This window comes from Choloepus didactylus, chromosome 12 (genome assembly GCF_015220235.1).
Source record: "Choloepus didactylus isolate mChoDid1 chromosome 12, mChoDid1.pri, whole genome shotgun sequence".
Taxonomy (NCBI): Eukaryota; Metazoa; Chordata; class Mammalia; order Pilosa; family Megalonychidae; genus Choloepus; species Choloepus didactylus.
The window spans coordinates 40,713,079-40,738,153 of NC_051318.1; the positions used below are offsets into that span (position 1 = coordinate 40,713,079).

A 25,075-nucleotide genomic window follows, 5' to 3' on the forward strand; every position below is an offset into this window, starting at 1 on the left:
TCTGTCTCCTCTCTGCTGGGCTGGCTGCTCTCAGATTCTCTGGTGTTTGGTCTCAGTCTATCTATGGTTGGAGTTTGGATCAGTAGAATGAGTTTCCGATAAGGGCTGCCACTGCAGTTCTCCCTTCTCCTTCCCAGAGCTGACAGCCCCTCCTCCCACGGGACTGAGCCTGGCAGGGAGGGGCGCGGGTCCCCTGGCCCCAAAAACTTACAGATTTCACTGATCTCAGCAGTTCCACGTTTTCATGAGTGTTGTATGAAGTATGCCCAAAGTCATATTGCTCTGTGGTGTCCAGTCCACACAGTTCCTGGCTTTCTACCTACTTTCCTGGAGGAGTAACTAAAACATACAGCTCACCAGTCCGCCATCTTGCCCTGCCCTCTCCCCACTGACTTTTATATTACATACGTATTGTATTGATCTACATCTGTCTATATTGAAAACTCTACAGGCAGTGTTATTTTTTGGCTTTAACAGTCATATTTAAAGAACTTATGAGGAAATATGTTCTTTAAGATTTACCCAACTATATACCATTCTTCTTGGTCTTCATTAATTTTTGGCTTTCTAAATTTTTCCTCTTGTATCATTTCCCTTTGTTTTGAAGAACTGGTGTTAGCATTTCTTTTAGGGCAGATCTACTGGCAACAATTCTTCTAGGTTTCTTTGTCAGTTTGGATGTATTATGTCCCCAAAACGCCATATTCTTTAATGCAGTCTTGTGGGGGCAGACGTTTTAGTGTTGATTAGGTTGGAATCCTTTGATTGAGTGTTTCCATTGAGATGTGACTCAGTTAACTGTGAGTGAAACAGTTGATGGGATGATTTCCATGAAGATATGGAGCCTGCCCATTCAGGGTGGGTCTTGATTTAATCGCTAGCTCTGTAACAGAGCTCACAAACAGAAGGATCTCAGAGCAGGGGAGAGTGACATTTTGGAGAACAGCTAAGAGAGATATTTTGGAGATGTTAGCCCAGTGTTTGCTCCAGAGAAGCTAAGAGAGGACAAACATCCTAAGAGCAATATTTTGAAGAATGCACAGGAGGTAAGAGAGGAGCTGGAACACAGCCCGGATCAGCAGATGTGAGCATGTGTGTTCCCGGCTAATAGAAGTTTTCTGGCCTTCCTTTGATGAAGTTATACTCATGTTAGTGCCCTAATTTGGACATTTTCATGGCCTTCAGACTGTAAATTTATAACCAAATAAACCCCTTTTATAAAAGCCAATCCGTTTCTGGCATTTTGCATAATGGCAGCATTAGCAAACTGGAACAGTTTCCTTCATCAAAGAAATTATTAGCATCTTGAGAATTATTCCTCCTTGATTCCTGAGGATTTAGAATTCTGGGTTGATAGTATTTTATCAATTTAAAGGTGTTGGGCTACTGTCTTCTTGCCTCCATGTTTCTGATATGAAATCTGTTGTGACTTGAATGTCAGTTCCATATTTGTAATGTGTTATTTTTCTCTAGCTCTTTTTAAGGTATTTTTTTTTTTTTGTCTTTTGTTTTTGCTGTTTTTTAATGATGTGTGTAAGCATATTTTTATTTGATTTTATCTTTTTTTTGAAGAGTGCTAAACTACTTAGGTTTGTAAATTTATGTCTTCAAATTCAGGAATTTTTTAGCTTTTATTTATTTAAATATTTTTTTGTGCCAGTATCTTTCTACTCTTCTCTGGACTCCAATGCTGTGTAAAGGAAACCTTTTGACTTTATTGTACATGTACCTGAGGCTCTGCTTATTTATTTTAATCTTTTTTTATCTGTTTCTTCATACTGGATAATTTCTGTTGTTCTGTTTTAAAATGTTCTGTATTCACTGTCATCTTCATTCTACCATTAAGTTTATCCAGTGAATTTTTTTTTACTCCAGAAATTATGTTTTTCAGTTCTCAAACTTGTATGTCTAGTTCTTTTAGTATGTTCTATTTCTCTTCTTAGAACTCCTACTATTTCATTTCAGGTGTTTCTTTCTTTACCTCAAGGAGCACAGAATCAGTATAAAGTATTGGTTTGTTAATTCTAATGTTGTGGTCATCATAATGTTGGCTCTTTTATTTTGATAAGTGGTCACATTTTCCTTGTTCTTTGTGTGTCAATTAATTTTACTTATCAGTCATTGTGAATGTAGTGTTATCATGTACATTCCAAGTGCTGTTGTATTCCTTTGGAAAATGTTATTTTTGTTAGCAGGCAATTGGTGCAGATATCTTCAGATTGCAAGTTCTGTCTCACTTTCTGTGAATAGTGGTTCAAATCTCAGTTCAGTTCTTAAATCTTTGAAGTGCTGGTTTTGTCTGAGCTGTGCAGGTACAACTCAGGGACGAGCTTGAGATTTGTGTGGGTTTATACATAGCATTAAATGATCCTCTTCTCCACCTTTCTTCACTCTGATATTACTCCCACGATTTCTGGCACACAGGGGCTCCTTTATTTGGATTCTTTTTGGTAGAAAGATGGGGTTCCCATCAAAGTTTTAGCCATTTGTACTCCTGCTACTGCGCAGCTGTAATGCTAGGGCATACACTTGGGACAAACCTGTAATAAAGAAGGAATAAAAGAGGGCAACTCACTGCCATATAGATTGCATCTCTAAATTTTGTCACCTCTCCACAATTGTTTTTCTTTTGTTTAATTTTCAGAATCCTCAGGTAGTTGTTTTTAATATAAGTCTCTTACATACGTCATACATTTGTCTGTTAGCTAATCTGAAAACCTTTTAATTTTAGTAGGTGAATTAGACTCTTTTCTACTTATTGAAACAATTGATTTGTTTTGTCTATACTGTCATACTCTTATGTTAACATTTATTCTGTGATGTATGTATATCTTTCATGGCATGATTGGTCTTCTTTGCTTTTATTTTACTTGTTTCTCTTTATTTTTGTATTTCATGAAGCATTAAGGAAGGTTTCTATTTTTGTTTGAGCAGTTCCTTTTAATTATTATCTTTATGTAAAATTCTTAGCCTTGACTTTCTTTAGATATTGTTGGATCGTCCCCTCCTTTAAGCAGTAATGAAATCCTCCCCACCATTTAAGTTTTTCATAAATATTATTTCTTAGTCTTTATTTTTGTATTAAGTATACATAAGTTTCTATTACTTGCTTTGTTGGAAATATACTTTTACTCCCAACAAATACCAATGAGGCAATCACTGACCTGATTTTACTTTCCACTTAATTTCTCCTTTGTTGCATTTTTTTAGTGGCATATTTTTCTTCATTGTTAGGGCATACATTAATTAGTCTTCTGTCACTCTTAATTCTCTCATTTATTCTTATTTCTACTGTAAGTATATTCAGAGTTTACCATCTGATGTTATGTTGTAGTTTCTCCAATTCTTTTTTTTTATAGTCTCTAGTTTGCATTGAATGTGTTTTTCCCCCAGTCCCACCCTATTTTTAACACCTTGCAATATTGACATTCATTTGTTCTCCCTCATGTAAAAGCATATTTGTACCTTTTATCACAATCATTGAGCACCCTAGGTTTCACTGAGTTATACAGTCCCAGTCTTTATCTTTCCTCTTTCCTTCTGGTGTCCAACATGCTCCTAACCTTCCTCTTTCAACCATACTCACAGTCATCTTTGTTCAATGTACTTACATTGCTGTGCTACCATCACCCAAAATTATGTTCCAAACCTCTCACTCCCTTCTTTTCCTTTCTGTCTGTAAACTCCCTTTAGTGTTTCCTGTAGAGCAGGTATCTTGTTCACAAACTCTTTCATTGTCTGTTTGTCTGAGAATATTTTAAGCTCTCTCTCATATCTGAAGGACAGTTTTGCCAGATATAGGATTCTTGTTTTTTTCTTTCAGTATCTTAAATATATCACACCACTTCCTTCTTGCCTCCATGGTTTCTTTCGAGAAATCCGCACATAGTCTTATCAAGCTTCTTTTGTATGTGATGGATCGCTTTTCTTTTGCTGTTTTCAGGATTCTCTCTTTATCTTTGACGTCTGATAATCTGATTATTAAGTGTCTTGGCGTAGGTCTATTCAGATCTATTCTGTTTGGGGTACACTGCACTTCTTGGATCTGTAATATTATGTCTTTCATAAGAGATGGGAAATTGTCATTGATTATTTCCTCTATTATTGCTTCAGCCCGTTTTCCCTTCTCTTCTTCTGAGACACCCATGACACATACATTTCTGCATTTTGTGTTGTCATTCAATTCCTGGAGATGTTGCTCATATATTTCCATTCTTTTCTCTATTTGTTCTTTTGTGTTTAGGCTTTCAGTTTTCTTGTTTTCCAGTTCCTGAGTGTTTTCTTCTGCCTCATGAGATCTGCTGTTGTATGTCTCCATTGTGTCTTTCATCTCTTGTGTTTTGCCTTTAATTTCCATAGATTCTGCCAGTTGTTTTTTTCGAACTTTCAATTTCTGCCCAGTGTTTTCATTATAGCCTTCATCTCTTTTGCCATATCTTCCTGAAACTTTTTGAATTGATTTAGCATTAGTTGTTTCAGTTCCTGTATCTCAGTTCAAGTGTAAGTTTGTTCCTTTGACTGGGCTGTAACTTCATTTTTCTTAGTGTAAGCTGTAGTTTTCTGTTGTCTAGGCATCTGGTTTCCTTGGTTACCCCAATCAGGTTTTCCCAGTCCAGAACAGGCTCAGGTCTCAGAAGGAGGCAATCATATCATGATTATAAGACATGAAGGTGTGTCTTAGAAGACTGATACACCCTGTGAGGCCTCAAGCCACTGTGCTTTTCTGCCCAGCAGGTGGTGCTTTTCCCCCAGGCTTTGGAGTCTGGTTCTGAATGGAAGGCGGGTAGTAAAGCTTGGCACTGCCTACTTCCTCTTAGGGAAAATACAGCCCCTAGGGAGATATCATTTGCATTTGAATAGTCTCTCTGACTCTGGTATCTCCACCCTTTTCTGGGTCAGAGTGCTGGGAACTGAAAATGGCTGAGGCTTTCTCCACTGAGCCTAAAAAGGGACAGAAAGCCCCCCTTCAGTGCCAGTCCGCGGATATCCTCAGTTTCACCCGTCAGCCAGAGATGGCACCTGGTCCTCTGACCTCCCCCTCCCTCCCAGAGAGGTCCTCCAGCTCTCCAAGGTCAGTTGTCACCAAAACCCTCTGCTTTTTGGGTATTCATAGCTTGTATTGAGCAGTCAACATTTGTTAATTAAAACCTCAGTTGGAACTGGGCTGAGGTATATTTGCTTGTTCAGAGAGTGCTGCTGTCTATCACAGCCAGGCCGTGCAGTTCAGGCTGCCGTGGAGGAGGCTCTTTTGGTGTGGGTCCACAGTTTTTACTTAAAGATTTTATGCTGTGATCTCGGGCATTCCTCTCAGTACTGGTTGGTGTATGAAGTGGGGACAGTCACGTTTTTCCCCCAGCAGTAATTCCAGATTATTTACTAGTTGTTCTTGGTTGTTTATTAGTTGTTCCAGGGGGACAAACTAGCTTCCACTCCTCTCTATGCCACCATCTTATTCCTTCTCCCTCCAATTATTTCTTGATTTTATGACATTTACTCTCTAAGTGATGCTCAGGAAGAATTGTTTATTTGTTAATCTTGTACGTTGGAGGACAGTTTGCCTGAATAGAAATTCCTTGACTTACCTTATCTTTACTTTTTTTTTATTTTATGAATGCTCTGCTATTGTTTTATAGCTTCTTTTATTTTATTTATAAGTAATAGGTCTTTTCTGGGATCTCCAAAGTATTTTTTCCTTTTTTTTAAATCTTTAGAATCCCCTAGTTTTACTAGAAGATGTCACAGTGTTGACTGTTCTGAGTCTTTATGCAGGTAAATTGGTATCACCTTTTATTATGTAGATTTATTATTCCTTTTATTCTAGGAAGTTTTTTTAGATTACATTTCTTTATTTTTTTTCTTCTAGTTCCTTGATTCTCTGTACTAAGCTCTCCAGTTTTACATATGATAGACTCATGGTACCTGTGCATCTCTTATTTACTGTCTGAAGTAGGTCTGGCTTTCCTCTAGCCCAAAACAAGTCTTTGTTTTTGTTGTCACATAGGATGGGTTTGAAGCTGACCAGTCAATTGATGAAGAAGTCTGTTTGCATGGAGGAGAGTTAAACACCAAGACACTGTTTGGGCAGATGTCTTTGATATCTCCTCATTACCAGGCAGCAAAGTAGAAGACCATTTTATTGCCCTATTGACAGTATAATTTGGGCTATATGTCTCCTCTCAATTCACAAGGACTTCTGTCCCCTTTATTTGACCTATAGAGCTGGGTTTTCCTTTTCCAGAAATGTGTATGTCTATCAGCATTCCATCTTTGTCACCCAAACTGTCAAGTATTGTTAAGGATTTGAGATTTTACCCTATTTACAACCTAACAGATTTGTTTCATGGATACTAACAGAAGACACAAAAGCCCTAGATCAGAAACAAAAGACTTTCTCACAGCAAAACCAGTAGCCAAAATGACTGCATATTTACTCTGGTTCCCTGAGCCCCAGTTCCCTCATGGTGTCACAGAGGACCAGATGACACCACACACAGAGTGGTGTGGTAAGAAGAGGAACCAGGTCAAGGGCCCTGCACTTTTTGAGCAAGTGTGAACATTGTAGTAATTGTCCATTCATTGTAGCAAACAGTCCAGTCTCCTCAGTTTCCTCTCCTTACAATGTGTCTTCCTCTCTGAAGAATTATGTCTGGTAACACAGTGTGGTCTCAACCACACCCCTTTTGCCATCCGTTTTCAAATCAGAGAACCATGATCCTTAGGGGACTGCTTTGCCAGCTCTGCTCTTTGGTGTGAAATTTCTCTCAGTTGATGACCTCTGCAATGAGTAGCGAAAAGTAGAGATGACCAAGGAATTACCCAGGACCAACCTATGGATCCTGTACCAACTGGACTCCAGAGATGCCCTGTTGTTAACTGCAGTTTTATGACACAGTGGCAACATTGCAGATAATGATTACATCCAGGGGAATGCAGTGAAAAGAAAAGGGAACAGATAGAAAATTCTTTCCCTACTTATTCTCATTAGTGCCACTAGGCCCTCTTCAGCTCTAGGCTACCATTCTCTTCTTCTTTTTCCCATTCCAAAGATCTTTGTCTTCCCTAGGGTGTCTGAGTTTTTAAAAGTTAAATTCTAGGAATGATGCTTCTGTTTTGTGTCTTTGGGATCTCTGGAAATAGGCTTAGAGGAGAAAACCAGCAGCTCAGATTAGTTTATTCCAGTTCCAATCAAGGTGACAATTTTCTTTTTCTTTAAGGTCTGATTCAGATCCAGTCTCCCAAACTATTCTGGACACACTATACTTGACCATATGTACTAAATCTCAGTAGGAATTAGTCACACATGTAATTTAAAATTTATTGAGAATCATATTGCTCTGTAACTTTTTTGTGCTAGTCTTAGTCTCCTCTTAAATTGTAGGTAAGGCCTATATCTTATCCTTATATTATGGGTTCATAATCTTGAAGTGAAGGATTGATCTGCAATGTCCGCATTTTCCGAATAGATTTAATGGCAAGGTTATTTTCACTTGGTTTTGTGTTGATTGCTTGGACATCACTGGAAGATCCAAATAGAAGTTCATAATAGAAGAAAGATCTTGATTTTCCATTTATCTCAAACACTACCTGTAACAAAAGTTAGCTTTGTGGTGGGGGATGTGCCAGTGTGTTGGATACAAAATATTAAAATTCTTTTCTTTTGATTTATTTTTATAGAATCAGATTTTTCTTATTACAACTTAATCTTGAAGAAAGCTGGGCAATTCTTAGACAATTTGCACATCAATCTCTTAAAGTTTGCTTTCTCTATAAGGGCATACTCGCCGACTATCCAGATGTTTCAACAGGTATGTAAAAACACTGAAACTGTGTTTAACAAAGAGGTATACTAGCATTGTACATAAAGCTATCTGAATGTGAAAGTCTTGGGTTCAAAAGGATCTACAGATTTATAATATCTAGTCCTTTAGCCTGTCATTGATCATTTTGTTACCTTTAGTTATAATATAATTGAATATATTATGTAATTTGTTTAGTTATTTGGGTAAAGAAAATCCTGAGGACAAATTACAGTTGAAATTAATTAAAATGAATTTTAATTTAATAGAATTTTTGCAACATTGAAGCATGTATTTCCTAGTGTTTATTTTATTTATCTTCGATTTTGCCTACATGTAGATGTGCTTAATTAGAGCAATACTTTAATAGTATTTGATGACTTATTTTAATCAAAGTAACTTCTATTAGTTTCTTGAATCATATTGTAATTATCAACTAATATAGCTAAATTTAATCTTTGAAATCTTAGATTGCAGCTGATGAACCACCACCAGATGGCTGTAATGCATTTGTGGTTATCCATAAGGAGCACAGCTGTAAAATTAATGAGATTAAAAAGCTTCTGAAGAAGGCTACTTCAAGGTAAATTAATAATAGCCTGTAGTGAAAAAAAAAATGGTTTATAAAGAGAGAAGAGAATTGAAATAGAAATTTCTCAAAATACAAAAATTAATTCTAATATATTGTATATTCAATTGTGTAACCTTTATTGAAAACTTATTATCTGGGCTGACAGTCCTTTTCTAAAATATTTAAATACTTTCAATATTTTGTCTTATTCAGATTTTTATTTTAGAATGTAGTTTATCCAAAATACCACTTAATATGTGATATATGTTTTATATACATATTAATTTTTTCAAATAAACATGCACAACTATTGGTTTATTTGGACTATATCTCTTTAAATGTAACCTAAAAATACATCAGAGGAATAACAAAAAGTATAATAACAATCAGTAGTATAGATGGAGTTACTCTTTATACTGTGTTCTTTGAAAGTTTTTTAACTTTTTGCAAATATTCAATGAAAGTAAATACAGGGACTCATAAGAAAATAACTAATTTATAACTAGTTTTTAACAAAGCAATACCTTCCAGTGTATGCCTTATTGCTTGTTAATAATTTAAAAAGTATTAGTAGTTATATCTCTAACCATGAAAGAGCTCTAGATATTTAACAGTAGATGTTTAATAATTAATATCAATACTTTTCTACTTTGTAAAAAGACATTTTCCAATTTCTTATTATACTTTTAGGTTTATTTTAATATATAAAACTTTCTTATTTTTATGTAGCCACACTTTTCCTTTTTTGTGTGTTTGTGATTTTTACATTGTTTTTTACACAATTTTTCTCAAACCTGAGATAGAAGATTTTGCTAATATTTTCCAGCAGCTTTCTTAAAGTTTTCTTTTTTTTATTTTACATTAAACTTTTAATCCATTTGAAATTTATTTTTATCAAAAGGTGAGGATCCAATCAGTTTTTTTTCCCTCAGGAAGCTAATCAATTATATTGATTACATCCTTATGGTATATTTCATAACTGTTTGTTCTGCTTCATTTTCTGTTTTAGAAGTCATTACTTTATATTATCTTGCTTTTTATATATTATGATTATAGTATATAATTTAACATAGTATATTCCATTATCTGATAGGGCAACTACCTCTTCATTGCTGCTTTCCCCCACCCCCACATTTCTTAGCTCTTTGCTTTTGTTGGTTCTTACAGATTGACATTAGAGTCCCTTTTTTCCCTCCCTACGTTGACACACACACACACACACACACACACAATGTCCTAGTAGGATTTTAATTAGAATTTAGTTAAACCAATTGCCTCATTTAGGAAGAATTTAAATCTTTATTGTATTGAATGTCTCATCAGAAAATGTATGTCTCTCTATTCACACCTTTTAAAACTTTTTGTCTTATAATTTCCTACATTTTTAAATAAAAAATTATAGTTTTATTTCCTTAAGTACTTCTTTTTCATCTACTGATATGAATAAAAGTTTTCCTCATTGGACATACAGGTGTATTATGGTAATATATTTTTAAATACTAAAACTTCTTTGCATTTCTAGGGAAAGCTATTTGTTAATGGTGTGGGATTATCTTAATTCCCTGTTGAATTAAGATTGCTTAAGTTTTTGTTAAGATTCTTGCTTCTATTTTAATAAGTGAGGTTAGTTATAGGTTTATTTACTTATGGCATCTTTAATTTTTAAAATCAGAATCATTCCAGCTTTATATAGTGAATTAGGCAGCCATGTAATTCTTATTCTGAAAGAGTTAATGTAACGTAGAATCACCTATTCCTTTATAGCACTAATAGACTCACTATAAAATTGTCAGCTCTAGTGAATTTAAGGTAATCTTTAGTAACTTAAAATTTATTATATTGTTTTTGGCTTCTGATGTCAGATTTCACAATTTTTATAATTTTTACTGTATAAAAATTAATGTATCTTTAAGATTAAAACAAATATAATATCAAGCCACTGGGAGAGACAATCTGCCATGGGTCTTGAGCGTCCTTGCATGTTCTTGCTGAGTGTATCAAGATTGTAAGGTCCTGACCATTCTTTATCTGGGCATTTCTCGGAGTTCTTTTTGCAGTGAGAAATCCTTGAGGGCTGAGGTAATGATTCCCTTTGGAAAAAAAAACAGGTTTGTTTAATTCTTGTTTTTATAGAACAGAGGTTCTCCAAGTTTAGTGTTCCTTAGCTGCAGCATACACCTTCTGTTTGTATAGTACTCCTCTAGGTCCGTATTTTGTCACTCCTGTAGGATTTTAGGGGGTGGGGGGAAAGTATAATGCTCATGCTGCTTGCTGTGCCATGAGCAATAAAGTCATCTGTCTTTGATCCAGGATTCTCATGTCTTTTGCCAGAATCCTAGAAACAGTAGAAGACTAACTTAGTTTGTAAGTAGGGTAAAATCAAACCTTCATACTTCATTGTTACTGACATTTTGGCAAAAGGGTGGGATGTTGACAGACACATGGCTTTCTGGTCAAGGAAGGACAAGGGCCCTCTGGGTTGGGGAGAAAAAAAGATCGACACTTAAATTTCTTCCCTACTGCCCTCCCTGTTCCTCTTCCCTCTTCAGGCTCTTTTGCTACCCTGTACTTCTTGCGCTCTTAGTTGGGTGATAGTTATCTTCTAATAGCTGTTGCTGTAGTCCCTGATATGTGTTCCTATGGAAAAAGGTGCCCAAATTCAAAGACTCATGTTTCGAGGGAGCTCACAGAGGAGTAAAGAAGTTAGAATTATCTCAAGCTGATTCAGTGTACAATAGTTTTGGCTCCCAAGACTGAATATGTAATTGGTATTGATATTTTACGAGCTTATTCTGTGAATGCTGTGGATGTCCATGAAGTCCATAGGGGATTCTTCCAGTCAGGGAGTACCACATACACTTTCTACTTCTGGGTAGTCCAGCAGAAACAACATAGCATTCCAGGAGGAGAAAGAAAAAAATCACAACTTTTTAAAAAGACTTACTAACTGCCACAGTTCCCAGAGAGGATATTTTCCAGTACAACATTGCCACCTGCCTGCCTAAGCCACCAAGTACACCCCTTTTTAAAAAGAGCAGCTCTTATGCTTCTAAGCTCTTGTTGCAACTGAATTCCTGACTTGTGGAAGCCTTGTGACTCTTCAACATGACATTTCCATTTTGGCATAGGTCACTTAGGACTTGGTGACTATCAGGGTTGAAGGAGCCCAGCAAGTCTCTCTGGTCAAATGGAAATGGTATATTCGAGAGAACTTCTGGCCTGGCCCTAATATGATCTAGTATGTATATGAAAAAAGTAGAAGCTACCCCTTTGGGACAAACTTTATACTACACTCCATCACCTGATGTAAAGATGCTGGCTCAATGGGACCCTCAGTTCGCAGTTACTTCCCTAAATACCTGTCCAGGTTACTGATATGTTAGCTATATTAAAAGCTGTTTGTATCTATCAGGCTGCTGTTCAGCCTAGTAATAGCTACATAAAACCAAAAGCAGATGTGGTCACGCCACTCAGTGGGCAGAATTAAAGGTAGTCCTCATATTTCCGAACAAACCCTGCTCAATTTTCACAGACCCGTTGCTGGATTTTTCATCCTTGTATATGTGCCACCTGAATGCAGCTAGGTGAACATTGCTGGTCCTGAACTGTTCAGTTGTGCTTGTCTTCCATCAGTGGCAGCTCCTAAGCATAGGCACTCCCATGTCCCTCCACTCCCCATCCACCCCTCCCCCACCCCAAGTTCACATACAAACACACTGACTGTCACAATTTTCCTTTGATATTACCGATGCAAATTCATATATTTCTGTCTCTTCTGTGGTCTTGGGTTTTGGCATGTATGATGATTAAGGCTGCCTATAGTTGACTCAGAGTGATCAAAAGCAACTTTAACAACAGTTTCTGAACTGGAATAACATGCTACCTTCAGGTTATATGTTTGTTTTGAAGAAAAGTGGGCCACAAAATGTCTCATTGGGCATGGAGGTTGCTTTTTGGTTCATCTGTTTGTCCCCTGTAAATATTTGTAATGTCCCCAAGGATTAGCAGCTTGGTTTGAACTCCCTTATGCAAGTTGTAATTGATGTTAGACTGGTTTTAGACAACATCCTGTCTGTCTGACATAAAACATACTAATCCCCCTGGGACTTATCACAATTGGCTGAGTCTGAGGCCTTTGAGGCATGGTTGAGGTTATTACTGTAATTTGGCCAATTCTGTTGCTTGGATTCCTATTGATAGTAGCCTTAATTAAATGCCGTATGAGACAGATTGAACACATCTGGTCCCAGCTTCTGTTGGTCATCAGAATTGCCGACAGAGTGGCATACTCATTTAAAAGTTTGAGTTTGGCCAGGAATATGTCAGGCCAAGGGGCAGATTGTTGGGAGAGTCAATCCACCATGGGCTCTGAATGTCTTGCTCTTGTGCCAAGATTACAGAACCCCAGTTACTCTTTATCTGGGTCATTTCTCAGAGTTGTTTTCAGCAGGTAATTTTGAGAGATAGGTAAGGTATTCTTCAGGGACAAATAGCAGGTTGCTCTTTGCTTGCTATGAAATAATGGGTTAACCAAGCTTAGTATCCCTTAGCTGTGATATATACCCATTCTATGTGTAGCACCCATGTAGACCCATCTTCATCCCCAAGAAAGGGAGCAAGAGGAACTGATGCAAACATGCTAATGATCATGTGCTTGCTGTGCTGTGAATAGTGAAGTTCTTTGTCTCTCACCCAGGAGTCTTGAGGATTATGCCAGAATCCATGAAACAATAAAAGGCCAGTTTATTAACTTGTAAAAAATAGGGCAGAATCAATTCACTGGCCTGACACAAGCTATATATAATATTAAGTTAATAAGTTTCTCCTTTTTATGAACCTTAGCAATAATCCTTGGTTATGACAAATTATCAGTTTTGTCCATGGTTTTTATTCTTTATTTAAGCAAGTAATTTATGTATTTACATATACATTTATTATAACATAAATATTTTAACTGTTATATTCTGTGTGTATTTCTTGTCCCTAAATTCATTTGCATTTTCTTTCAGTTTTCCAGATCAGATTTTTGTCTGTATTTTTTAAAGAAGTAATTGATAGATTTATTAGTTCTACCATTTTTATTTTTTTGCTTTAATTTATTACTGTTTGCATTTACTTATATTATTTTCTTTTGCCTTTAGTTGAACTACATTTACACTTAGTTGATTTTTCTTTACTTTTTCACATTATTAACATATTTAGCGCATGGCATCAGAGTTGCCTTTCTCTTCTTTGTGGTGTTCTCATTGTCTCAGTTTCCTAACAACTCCATATTAGTAGTTTTATTTCTTTATTTGGACAGGTAGGGTGAATAAAATTATACTCATTTAAGATGGTGCTGAATGTTGCCACTTTCCTCCAAATAGGTACCTATACTTTAGTATAATGTCTGTCAAGTTTTCAGGCTAAACTTTGAACCACAGAGTAGGGGAGAGATGAGAATCTACCTTTCGTTTTGCTAGCATGTTTCTCTGTTGTTAAATGATAAGGTATGTGCTAATAATCAGTTATGATTCAAAGTTAAATGTCATAGTTTTTTTTTTTTTCTGGCACAATACATTTATTTACTGAATATTTATTAGCATTCAAAAACAACAACAACAAACATTTCACTGTGCAGTCTGTAGTCTGGAGGCATTTCCATGTCTCTGTCCAATACCACCTTTCATGGAATGTTTCACTGAGGCAAACGTGACAGTAGTCCAGAGGCTGGATTCTAACCAGTATGGCCATCATCTGGCAACCAGAAGTTTCCAGAGTACATAGTGGTTAAGGAATGTCAGGGATTTAGCCTGAAGGGTCATCCCTAAGAGTATATGTCATAGGCCTGGATAGATATTTATGCCCTGGTTAGAGCATCTTTAAAATATATTTGCTGAACAGTACTTGGGTATTTTTAATTTTTCCAATAATATCTGTAATTATTATCATACTAAGTAAAGGCTCCTATTTTCCTCTCTGGAAAGTAGTTTTTACATTTACTAGGTGAGTAAATCAATATTAGGTGTTGAGGGAGATGCTAGTGACTGACCTCTTAGAGCAGCTGCCTCTGGAGTGTAAATTTTCTGATACAACACCAGTGGTCCACCTTTGACTTTAAGTCCTTGATTAGAAGGTCATCAGCACCTGGGTTATAGTATAACCTGAATAGCACACACATAATTGAGTGCTATTTTTCTGTTTCATGCTGAAATATTTTAAAGTAATTTAATATTCCAGAGACTAGAAGAAGATATATTAAAGACAGGAATAAATTGTGATCCTAGGGAACATGTGATGATAGCTATGGAGTGAGAACTATCCTCTTCTGCCACTTTTCTCTGTAAATTTAAGAAACATGTTCCTGCCCCATTTATTGCCTTAAATGTATTGTCAGTGGACAACCAATTTGAGACTAAGGAGCAATCAAGAAAAAGAGGAAGTATGACATCCAACCTAGGTTCCAAATCTCCTGTCACTTATTTGCTATGAGATTTGGAAAACTTCCTTCTGTAGTGCGACTTTCTCATGTGTACACAATGGGTAACTAAATAGTGCTCACCTCATAGAATTGTTGATTTATTCATTCAGTGTTATCTAGGGAATACTTAGTATATTTCAATTTTATCTTTTGGCTGGGGATATAGAAAACAGTAATGAACCAAGTTCCATCTTTCTTGGTGCTTCCATCCAAGTCAATGAGATGATGAGACAAATAATAAAAATATTTATATACAATATATTACATGTAACTTAGTAATAGGATGAAAAATAAAGTGAGATATAGGGTAAGAAATATGTGCAGTAGGAGAGAGCACTATTTCATGTAGTGAGATCAGGGCTGAAACTGCAGATGTGTGGAGCAAACCATGCAGACATAAGAACATTCTAGGCAGAGGACAGAAGTGACAAAGCTACGAGTAGGCTGTGTATTCCAGGATTCACAAGAAGCCCAATGTGCTGGACCAGAAGTAAACAAGGTAAAAGGATGTGAGGAGTTGAGGCCAGAGAAGTAAGGAAATGGTGGGCCTGTCAAGCTGTGAGAATGACATGGGATGACATTATCTAGTTGGGCTTCTATGAACAGAAATACTTGTACAGTTGTATTGATGATTTTCATAGATAAATTTCTAGAACTAGAATTGCTAGGTGAATAAGTATATGCATTTAAAATTGGTATGTATTTCAAAATTGTTCTTCAGAAAGCTTGTGTTTCATACTCCTTTCTAATATTTCCACCAGTACTCGCTCTATAACCTTACTCAATTCAATAAATTAAGCATGTTATTTTGAAATGTAATCTACTCACCTCTGGTTGACCAAGATGGCTATGTAAGATGCTCCGGGATGCCATTCTCAACAGAATCTTTGAATAACTAGCAAAAGCCAGGAGAGCCATCTTCCTCAAAACTCAGGAAAACAATTAAAAGATTGCAGTAACTGGATGGGTGCCAAATAAAGAAAGCACAGCTTTAAAAAAAGATGGGAGATACTGGTGGTGCCCTTGGTCACCCCTCTGATACCCTTCTCTGGTGCAGTGTGGAGTCAGCCAGCATTCCCTGTGGATCCCTTGCCTTGTTCCAAGGGATCAGAGTAACCTCTGTGTGCATACTGGACTGCTTGTCTGTCTGTACCAATATATCAGTGGCCACCCATAAGATTGAATCAAGAAACTCTCCTCTGTCTTGCCCTCCTAGAACTTTCCCAGCAGGCAGAAGCAGCTTACAGACAGCTAAAGTAGTGTAAGAAACAATTAAGTCAAAGTAGCCTGGAACAAAGGATTACTGGCTTTAAGATATGCAGTAGAGCACTGTTCTAGTTTGCTAATGCTTCACTGGAGGATGGCCAATGGCATCCGGAAAACCTCTGTTAGCTGGGAAGGCACGTGACTGGCGTCTGCTCCAAAGTTCTGGTTTCAAAATGGCTTTCTCCCAGGACGTTCCTCTCTAGCAAGCTTGCTCCTCTTCAGAACATCACTCACAGCTGCACTGAGTTCCTTCTCTTTGAGTCAGCCCATTTATATGGCTCCACTGATCAAGGCCCACCCTGAATGGGTGGGGCCATGCTTCCATGGGAATACCTTATCAGAGTCATCACCCACAGCTGGGTGGGGCACATTCCAAGCAAATCTAATCAGCACCAAAACATCTGCCCCACAAGACTACATCAAAGATAATGGCGTTTGGGGGACACAATACATTCAAACTGGCACAAGCACCCAGGATGGGGGGAAGTCTATGGAGTAGAGAGGACATTTAGTTTCCTATAAAAGGGGAATTTCTATGTTCATAAGCAAGCTCAAGCCCAGGACAAGACCCAGGCTCAGAAAAGATGGAGAGGGCCCTGCACTTCACTTTTGCCTTGGGCTGACCTTGACAGGAAAGGCTAAACTCTGAGGAGCAACAACCAATACAGAGCAAATCTGAAAAGCCTGTGAAAGGTGTCTTTTGAATTGGCTTGTTTGTTTTTGTTATCTCTTGGCACTCAAGGAAATCTGTCATAACACTAGCTGGACACAAAGAAAAAACAGCCCAGAGACTAAATCTCAGAATTAACACATTAAAATATTAAGATGTACATTGTGCAACAAATTACTTCAAGAAAAGGAACTGGAAATCACAGCCCATAAAAAAGGAGCAAGATGAAAAAATAGAGAACTAGAAAAAAAGACCAGAATTTGGACATACCAGACTAAGATTTTTTTAGAATTATTTGTAATATGCTCAGGGAGATAAAGGAAAACATGGAGAAAGAACTAAAGGGTATCAGGAAAACGATGAATCAACAATATGAGAATGCCAATAAAGAGATAGAAATTTTAAAAAGAACTCAAACAGAAATATTGGAGTTGAAGACCACAGTAATCGAAATGAAAAATTCCCAGGAGAGTTTCAATGACAGATTAGAGTGGGAAGAAAGAATCAGTGAACTTGAGGACAACACAATTGAAATGATTCCATTTGAAGAGCAGAAAGAAAAAAAGATTAATAAAATAAAAGGGAACAGGGCATAAGAGACCATGGGACACCATCAATCATACCAATATATGTATTAAGGAAATCCCAGAAGGAAAGGAGAGAAAGGATAAGAAGGAATATTCAAACAAATAATATCACAAAAATGGGCCAAATTTAACGAAAGGCATGAATGTACATTTAAGATGTGCAGTGAAACCCAAACAGGATGAACTTAAAAAGAACCATGCTTAGATACATAGTAGTGAGACTATTGAATGCCAAGGTCAAAGAGTGAGTTCTGAAAGCTTAAAGAAAAAAGCAGCATTTTATGTTCAAGGAAGTCCCAATAAGTTGCAAGTGCTGATTTCTCATCAGAAACCATGAAAGCAAGAAGGAAGTGGAACAAACTATTTAAAATGCTGAAATGAAGCAGTGGTTAACCAAGAATTTTATATCCAGCAAGATTATTTTTTAATAATGCAAGATTGACACATTAAACTGAGGGAGTTCATCAACACTGGACCTGCCTTACAGGCAATGTTAAGTGAGTCCTTTAGATGAAAGAAAAGGACATGACAGTGGATTGAAGTGCGTAAAGTCATAAAATCCCTGATAAAGGCAGCCATATGAGTAACATTAGATTGTATTTTTGCTCCACTTTTTACTTCTTACATATTCTAACTGAAAATATTTAAAAATTAATGAAAAATCTGTGGTTTTGAACATACAAGATACAAATGTATAATTTATAGCAAGAATAACAAAAAGGTGTGGGGATGGAGAAGTATAAGAACAGTATTTGTATATGCTATTGAAATTAAGTTGTTATCAAACCAATCATGACTGTCATAGGCATTAAATTTAAGCACCATGGTAAACACAAAGAAAACGTATGAAAAATATATACACAAAATGGTATACTACAAAAAAATCAAATATATTTGAAAGTAGGTATTAATGGAAGAATTGAGGGGCAAAAGCTTAAAAGACTTACCAAGAGCAAACAGCAAAATGGCAGAAGAAAGTCCTACATTACCAGTAGTTAACTTTAAATGTAAGAGCATTAAGTGCTCCAGTAAAAAAACATAGAGATTAGCAGAGTGGATAAACAGCATGACCCAACTTTATGCTGTATACAAGAGACTCACCCTAAATTCAAAGACACAAGTAGGTTAAAAATAAAAGGAGGGAAAATGATATACCATGGAAATAGTAACCAAAAGAGAACTGGGGTAGCTATTCTAACATCAGATAAAATAGACTCTAGGTCAGAAACTATTGTGAGGGACAAAGAATGTCATTATATACTGATAAAGGGGTCAGTTCAACAGGAAGATGTAACAATTATACATGTACCTAATGGCAGAGCTCCAAAATATATGAAGCAAATATTGACAGATTTGAAGCAAGAAATAGATAGTTCTTAATCAGTAGTAGGAGACTTAAATACACTATTTTCAGTTACAGATAGACCATCTAGACAGAAGATCAGTAAGGAAATAGAAAATTTGAATGATACTGTAAACCAACTAGACCTAACAGAAATACACAGAACACAAATATACTTCTTCCCTATTTGCAGATGATACGATCCTGTACTCAGAAAACTCTGAAAAATCTACAGCAAAGCTCCTAGAACTGATATATTAATTCAGCAAAGAGGCGGGGTGCAAGATAAACACTCCAAAATCAGTCATGTTTCTATACACAAGCAAGGAACAATTGAAACAAGAAATCGAGAAAAAGATTCCATTCACAATAGCAACTAAAAGAATCAAATATCTAGGAATAAATCTAACCAAAAGATGTAAAGGACTTGTACACAGAAAACTCCAAAACATTGCTAAAACAAATTAAAGAAAACCTAAATAAATTGAAGGATGCTCCATGTTCATGGATTGGAAAACTAAATATCATTAAGATGTCAAAACTACCGAAAGCAATTTATAGATTCAGTATATAATCCCAATTAAAATTCCAACAGACTTCTTTGCAGAAATGGAAAAGCTGACCATCAAATTTATTTGGAAGGGTAAGGGGCCCTGAATAGGTGAAGCCATCCTGAAAGAGAAGAATGAAGTTGGAGGACTCACACTTCCTGATCTTAAAACGTATTACAAAGCCATGGTAATCAAAACAGCACAGTACAAGGCATACATATAGACAAATGGAATTGAATTGAGAGCTCAGAAATCAACCCTCACGTTTATTGCCTTTGAGTGGTGAAATTAATTAACTCTGGGTTCTTGTCTTCTCCTAGTTTTAGGTTCATAATTCTTTATTATTTAGCTATTTCTTTGATGCTTTTAAGAAGTTGGGTTTTTTAAAAAAATTCATTTAAAAATTTTCCTCAGTGGGAAATTTGTTTCTAATTACCATGGTAACCATTAACAGATGGCAAATTCCTTTGATTTAGCATCTTTTCTTGCTAAGCATGTCTTGTAGTTTCTTCAAGAAGAGCCTATGAGAACTTATTTTTCTTGAATCTTGCATGTTATCCTTTTACTTCAATAGTAGTTGGACTAAGCGTGAAATTCTAGTCAAGAGAACTTTGTAGGTATTCTTCTTAGATTATATATTGCTATAGAGCAGTATGAGGTCAATAGGACCTCATTTCTTTTAATTATGAATGAAGTGGCAGTTTATTAATCCATTAGCTATTCCGTAGAACATTTTTTTCAGAGCTGTTTTTTCTTTTTCTTTTTCTTTTTTTCTGATGCACTTTTACATTAATTTGTGCCAAAAGGACGTGTTTCCAGTGAATTAGGTTTAAACTTTTGGACAGAGTCTCAATTTTCAAGTTCTTCTGTTTTATGAAGTACTAGAGATAGCTAATAAATGACACTCTGAATGTATCTGTGCTCCATATTTTTTTTAAATAACTATTTTGTCTGTATTGGAAGAGTATGTACAAAAGGTACAAATAGAAATAATATGAAGTATACATGCAAGAAAACATAAGACTTTTTTGTACCCCAAATTTGTAAAACATCTCCCCAGATGCAGCTGGTGTTATCAGTTTCTTGTGTATCCTTCTAGAAATAGCCACTGAATATATAATCATAATTATATAGATATATACCCCCTACTTTTATCATTTATGTTGACATGCCATACATTTTGTTCCTTGCTTTTTCCTTTAACAGTATCCTTCATGACATTTTTGATAAATAATGGTTTGCAAGGGTGAAAGAAAAATGATCATTTCTTGATCACTAAGTTTGTGCTTTATGCTCTGCTAGATGATTTGCATTTCATTTTGGTAAATCCATAGGGTACTCCTAGAAACTAGCTGGAATTCTTTCAGATTAAGAAAGAGGCCAAAGAGAGATCAATTGTTAACTTGCCCAGGCTCACAAAACTAGTAAATAGTTAAGCTATAGTTTGAATTCATTTCTGCCTTAATTCAGAACGTCAAATCTTTTCACTAGCAAGCTGAAGCAATGTTATTCATGCCTTCCTTTGCTCTCTCTTTTCCTCAAGATTTAAAGGCAGCAAATGACTAAATTGTAGATATTTGAATTCATTAAATAAAAAGTTCTCAATACCCTTGTCATCCTCAGCTTCAGTATTTCTTGGATTTCTTTCTACCTATATAAATTGCTAAAGTGATGCTGGTGGAAAGATATGGGCTTGGAATTCCATAGCCCTGAGTTGACATTCTGGCTTTCTATTTGATCTTGTCCTAGGTGTTTAACTTTTCTGAGCCTTAGAAACCCTTAACTTTGAGTAAATTATGATAACTATCTAGAGGAATTCTTGTGATGATAGAGTTTTCTAATAAGTACAAAGAGTCTAATTTGGACTTGGCAAATAAGGTGTCAGTTATAGTCTGTGTTTACGATGATAGGTTGAGACCTCTTCTGTTTCTTTAATTGTCATTGAAGATTTAATGGGTTGTTGTTCATAGTAAGTATTGCTCATATCTGCATAGATAGTGCCATTGTTTTGTTTTGTTTTTAAGTATTTGGAACCCATTTTCAGGAAATATGAGCTATAATGAAAATCGAAGAAAACAAATTTTATTTCCTTGAAAATATGTTGCCATTATTTATTATCATTTAAGGTAGTCACACTTGTTGGAAAATAAAGCATTTTTAATATTTATTTTTGGTATAACAAAATCTCTTTTCCTTCTTTTCTACTATACAGTAGAAATTATGTTGCCATAGGAAATTTAAGTTCTTTTCATATGGTCATATATATATATATATATATATATATATATATATATATATATAAAATTGTTTGGTAAGAAAAAATTATAAACTGTCTTGGGATATTTCTGATATTCTTTTGAAGGTTTGTGTTTTGTTTTCATTTTAGGCCCAGACCTTATCTGTTTAAAGGAGATCATAAATTTCCCACAAACAAAGAGAACTTACCAGTGATTATTCTCTATGCAGAGATGGGTACCAGAGCCTTTGGTGAATTTCACAAAGTATTGTCTGAAAAAGCTCAAAAGGGAGAAATTCTTTATGTTCTTCGGCATTATATTCAGGTACATGCTTGTTTTTTCCCAGTTTTATTCTAGCTATAGAAAATTAATATTTATGATGATTTCTTTACTAGATTTACATAATACTTTTCACCAGAACAATTAGTTAAGACATTTTTAACTTAACAATCAAACATGCAGATTTTATGTGGAAAAATATATTGGATATTGGATAAAAAGCAAAAACACATTGCATTAACTTGTATAATATTTGCTATGACTCATAAGTATAGTTCTCAATGAAATGTATCATGAAGGAGAAATATAATTTGTTTGATATAATAGTATATATTAGTTCAAAGTATTAAGCATAGGAATACGACTTCTCTTAACCATAGCTCCTCGTACAGATGATTTTCTCATTCGGGTTTCAGATCAACCACGTATTGCCCCCCACCCCCTGCCAGTCTCCCACTGTTAGCATGCTTTGTCATGCTGCTCTCATTTTAATTATGGCATAATACTTATTATTTTATCTCAAATTTTATTTCTTGAACACTATCACCACACACACACACACACACACACACACACACACACACAAACATACAAACATAAGCCATAAGCACGTACATACAGTCTAGAATATAATCACCATTAAAGAAAAGACTTTGCTTTTGTACTGCTGTATCCCCAACATAGAGAACAGTGGCAGCTATACCATCAGCACTTAATAAATATATTTGTTCAATGAATGAATGAATATGAAAAACATTGATTTATATATACCATGGGGTGGTCACATCAATTCAGACAGCTTAGAGGAATTAAGCAAACAATTCCAAGTAGAATTTCAGCTTTTTATTTTGTTGTTTGCATTAAAATATATAGTTATATTAAAAATATGCTTGTCCTATTTTTATGACTGTGAGTTTTTCCCCATTTTATGTCACAAAAGTTTTGAGGAAATTTCTCAAATGTATGCAGATAATTTTAGTTATGTGAATGTGTCTTTACTGAAATTTATAGTAGTTATGTAAATGATATATCTGCCTTGTATAAAAATAATGTAGTAAGTTTAATTTAAATTCAAGTATATTGCATATTAGAGTTTTGGGAAGTCCTTTTTCTCCAGAGTGGATAGTAAGGATGAACAATGCAAGTGAAAGGTCCTTGGATTGCCTGTGTTTCAGTCCACCTCCACCGGGCACCTGAAGGCTAAGTTTCCACTTTTTCCCATCCCTAAGTTCTTTCCAGGTGGTGATGACAACCAGGGGTACAGAAGAGACAATATGACCATGTAACTCCTTGAATTATGTACCTGTATTACCTTAACCAGGGTCAGTGGGGAAAATTCAGGCCAACAGGACCTAGAGGGCGCAGGTTAGGACGTAGAATTGTACAGCTCAAGCTAGTCCTTGGCTCGTAACTCCTATAGTAGCACCAAACCTTCCCAAACCCTCCTAGCCCCCTCCCCTGAACGTCTCTTAAACATATGCCCTTACATTTCTCCAAGACTAACTAACCATGTGTGTTTGATTCATTGTATGTATGTGTGTTTGTATTTATACATGCATACATACATTTTTCTCATTATATTGTAATTATCAAGTAAAGGAGCCTCATTGTTAGGGCAGCTAGCAGTGGGACATACGTAATTTAGCCTCAGATGGATCCTCTGCTTCATTTGATCAAAGTCCAGCTATGTTTTTGATTCATCTCACATCATGGAAGTGTCAATTTTATGAAATATCCCCTTCCCATTTGTTCTGTTTCTTAGGAACTGGTGACTTATACATTGTATTATGCGTTATCCCCTGTATTTACTGACTTCACACATTCTATTAATAATAAATGGCCTTGTTAGGCAATTGCTCCTCTTAGTTTCATTCCTTCTTACCCCATTCACCCTCTCTTCCAAAATAATAGATTTCCTCTTCTGGTCAGTACCACCTGCAAATATTTCTCAAGTTTAGATATTTGAAAGGGCTCACCGGATTCCACAGAGGTTACTTATATAAGATTTTTATTTAAAGACAATGGATAGGTTGCAGTAACAGAAAGTGGAAGCAAGCATTGGAGGTCTAAGAGACATCCCATAAGTGATTTATCCAGGGTCCTTATTTCCATTTGGACCACACATTGTTGCCAACTAAGCCACCAAGATCTGTGTAAAGAACCTTGGCTTCTAGAAAGCTTAAAGCTGAACTGCCTTTTAAATTTCCTTGATGGTTATTGTCTCTTTAGAATTTGTTTCTCTTCTTTCAATTTTAAAAATTTCTTTTGAAAGTCATAGATTTCACCGAGGTTTTCAATTTTAATGATACAGTTTCAGTATTCTCTTACGTATTTGATTTAAATGTTTAATTTTAACTATATGTGTAATATAATCATTAAAATATTTCAGGTGATGGGAAACATATTCCTTTTGAGTACAATTCCCAGTTTCATTCCTTTCCTATCGCACTTACTCAGAGGCAGGTACTGTTTGTGTTCAGGTGTTCCTCCAATCCAGTTTTCAAAGTATTTTAATGTCCCTTAACAATAGAGCACTCATTTGTGTCTGTTAAAAATTTTATAACTTGTATTTTAATTGACCTTCCTTTGTTCTTCTTAACACTCAGTATTCTGATTGAGATACATACTTATATCAATAGGGATTCAGATCAAGTTCAGATTTTTAAATGTCATTCCATTGTCTAATTATTATATTTTATTCATCCATGCCCCTTTTAATGGGTCATTAGATAATTTCTGCTTGCCTACTCTGATAATCAGTGCAACAGTGAAAACCCTTTTTCTTGTCTTCTTAGGTAATATACATGAAAATATTTCTAGTATAGAGCTTCCCACTTCCCAACCTTTTTTACATAATGAAACTCACAGAAAATAATATTTGTATGACAGACTGTGCCAGATAGCCCAGGAACTCTGATAATCCTCAGTAGCTCAGGGAATCAGTATTTAAGAATATTTATTACCTATTCATGGGATACCAGTGGTACAATAGCATATTTCTTGTGAAACCCTCTTCTACTATACATGCATAGATGTAGAATTTTTAGATCATAAGATATACATATTTTCAATTGTACAAGGTATTGCCAATTTCACTAGGTGGTTGGCTTAATTTATAGTATTACTAGCAGTTGATATTGTCACTTTTTAATTTTTACCAACATAATGGGTGCAGATTATATGTTACTGTAATTGCCTTTCCCCAATTATTCATGATTTACATATTAATGTTTAACATGATAAAAATACTTCAAATATACTTGTAAATTGCCTATTCATATTATGTCTGTTTTTGTCTTGGATTCTTTGGGGGTTT

General features: G+C 35.6%; 1 protein-coding gene across 1 annotated transcript in view; it reads left to right on the forward strand.

Annotated features, from left to right (window-relative positions):
• The window catches only part of UGGT2 (UDP-glucose glycoprotein glucosyltransferase 2), a 319,097-nt gene that overhangs the window by 50,153 nt on the left and 243,869 nt on the right, over positions 1-25,075 (forward strand). Inside the window, exons 3-5 of the mRNA XM_037799694.1 lie at positions 7,675-7,805; positions 8,267-8,379; positions 21,630-21,804. Coding sequence (XP_037655622.1) covers positions 7,675-7,805; positions 8,267-8,379; positions 21,630-21,804 — 419 coding nt within the window. The remainder of the gene's footprint in view (positions 1-7,674; positions 7,806-8,266; positions 8,380-21,629; positions 21,805-25,075) is intronic.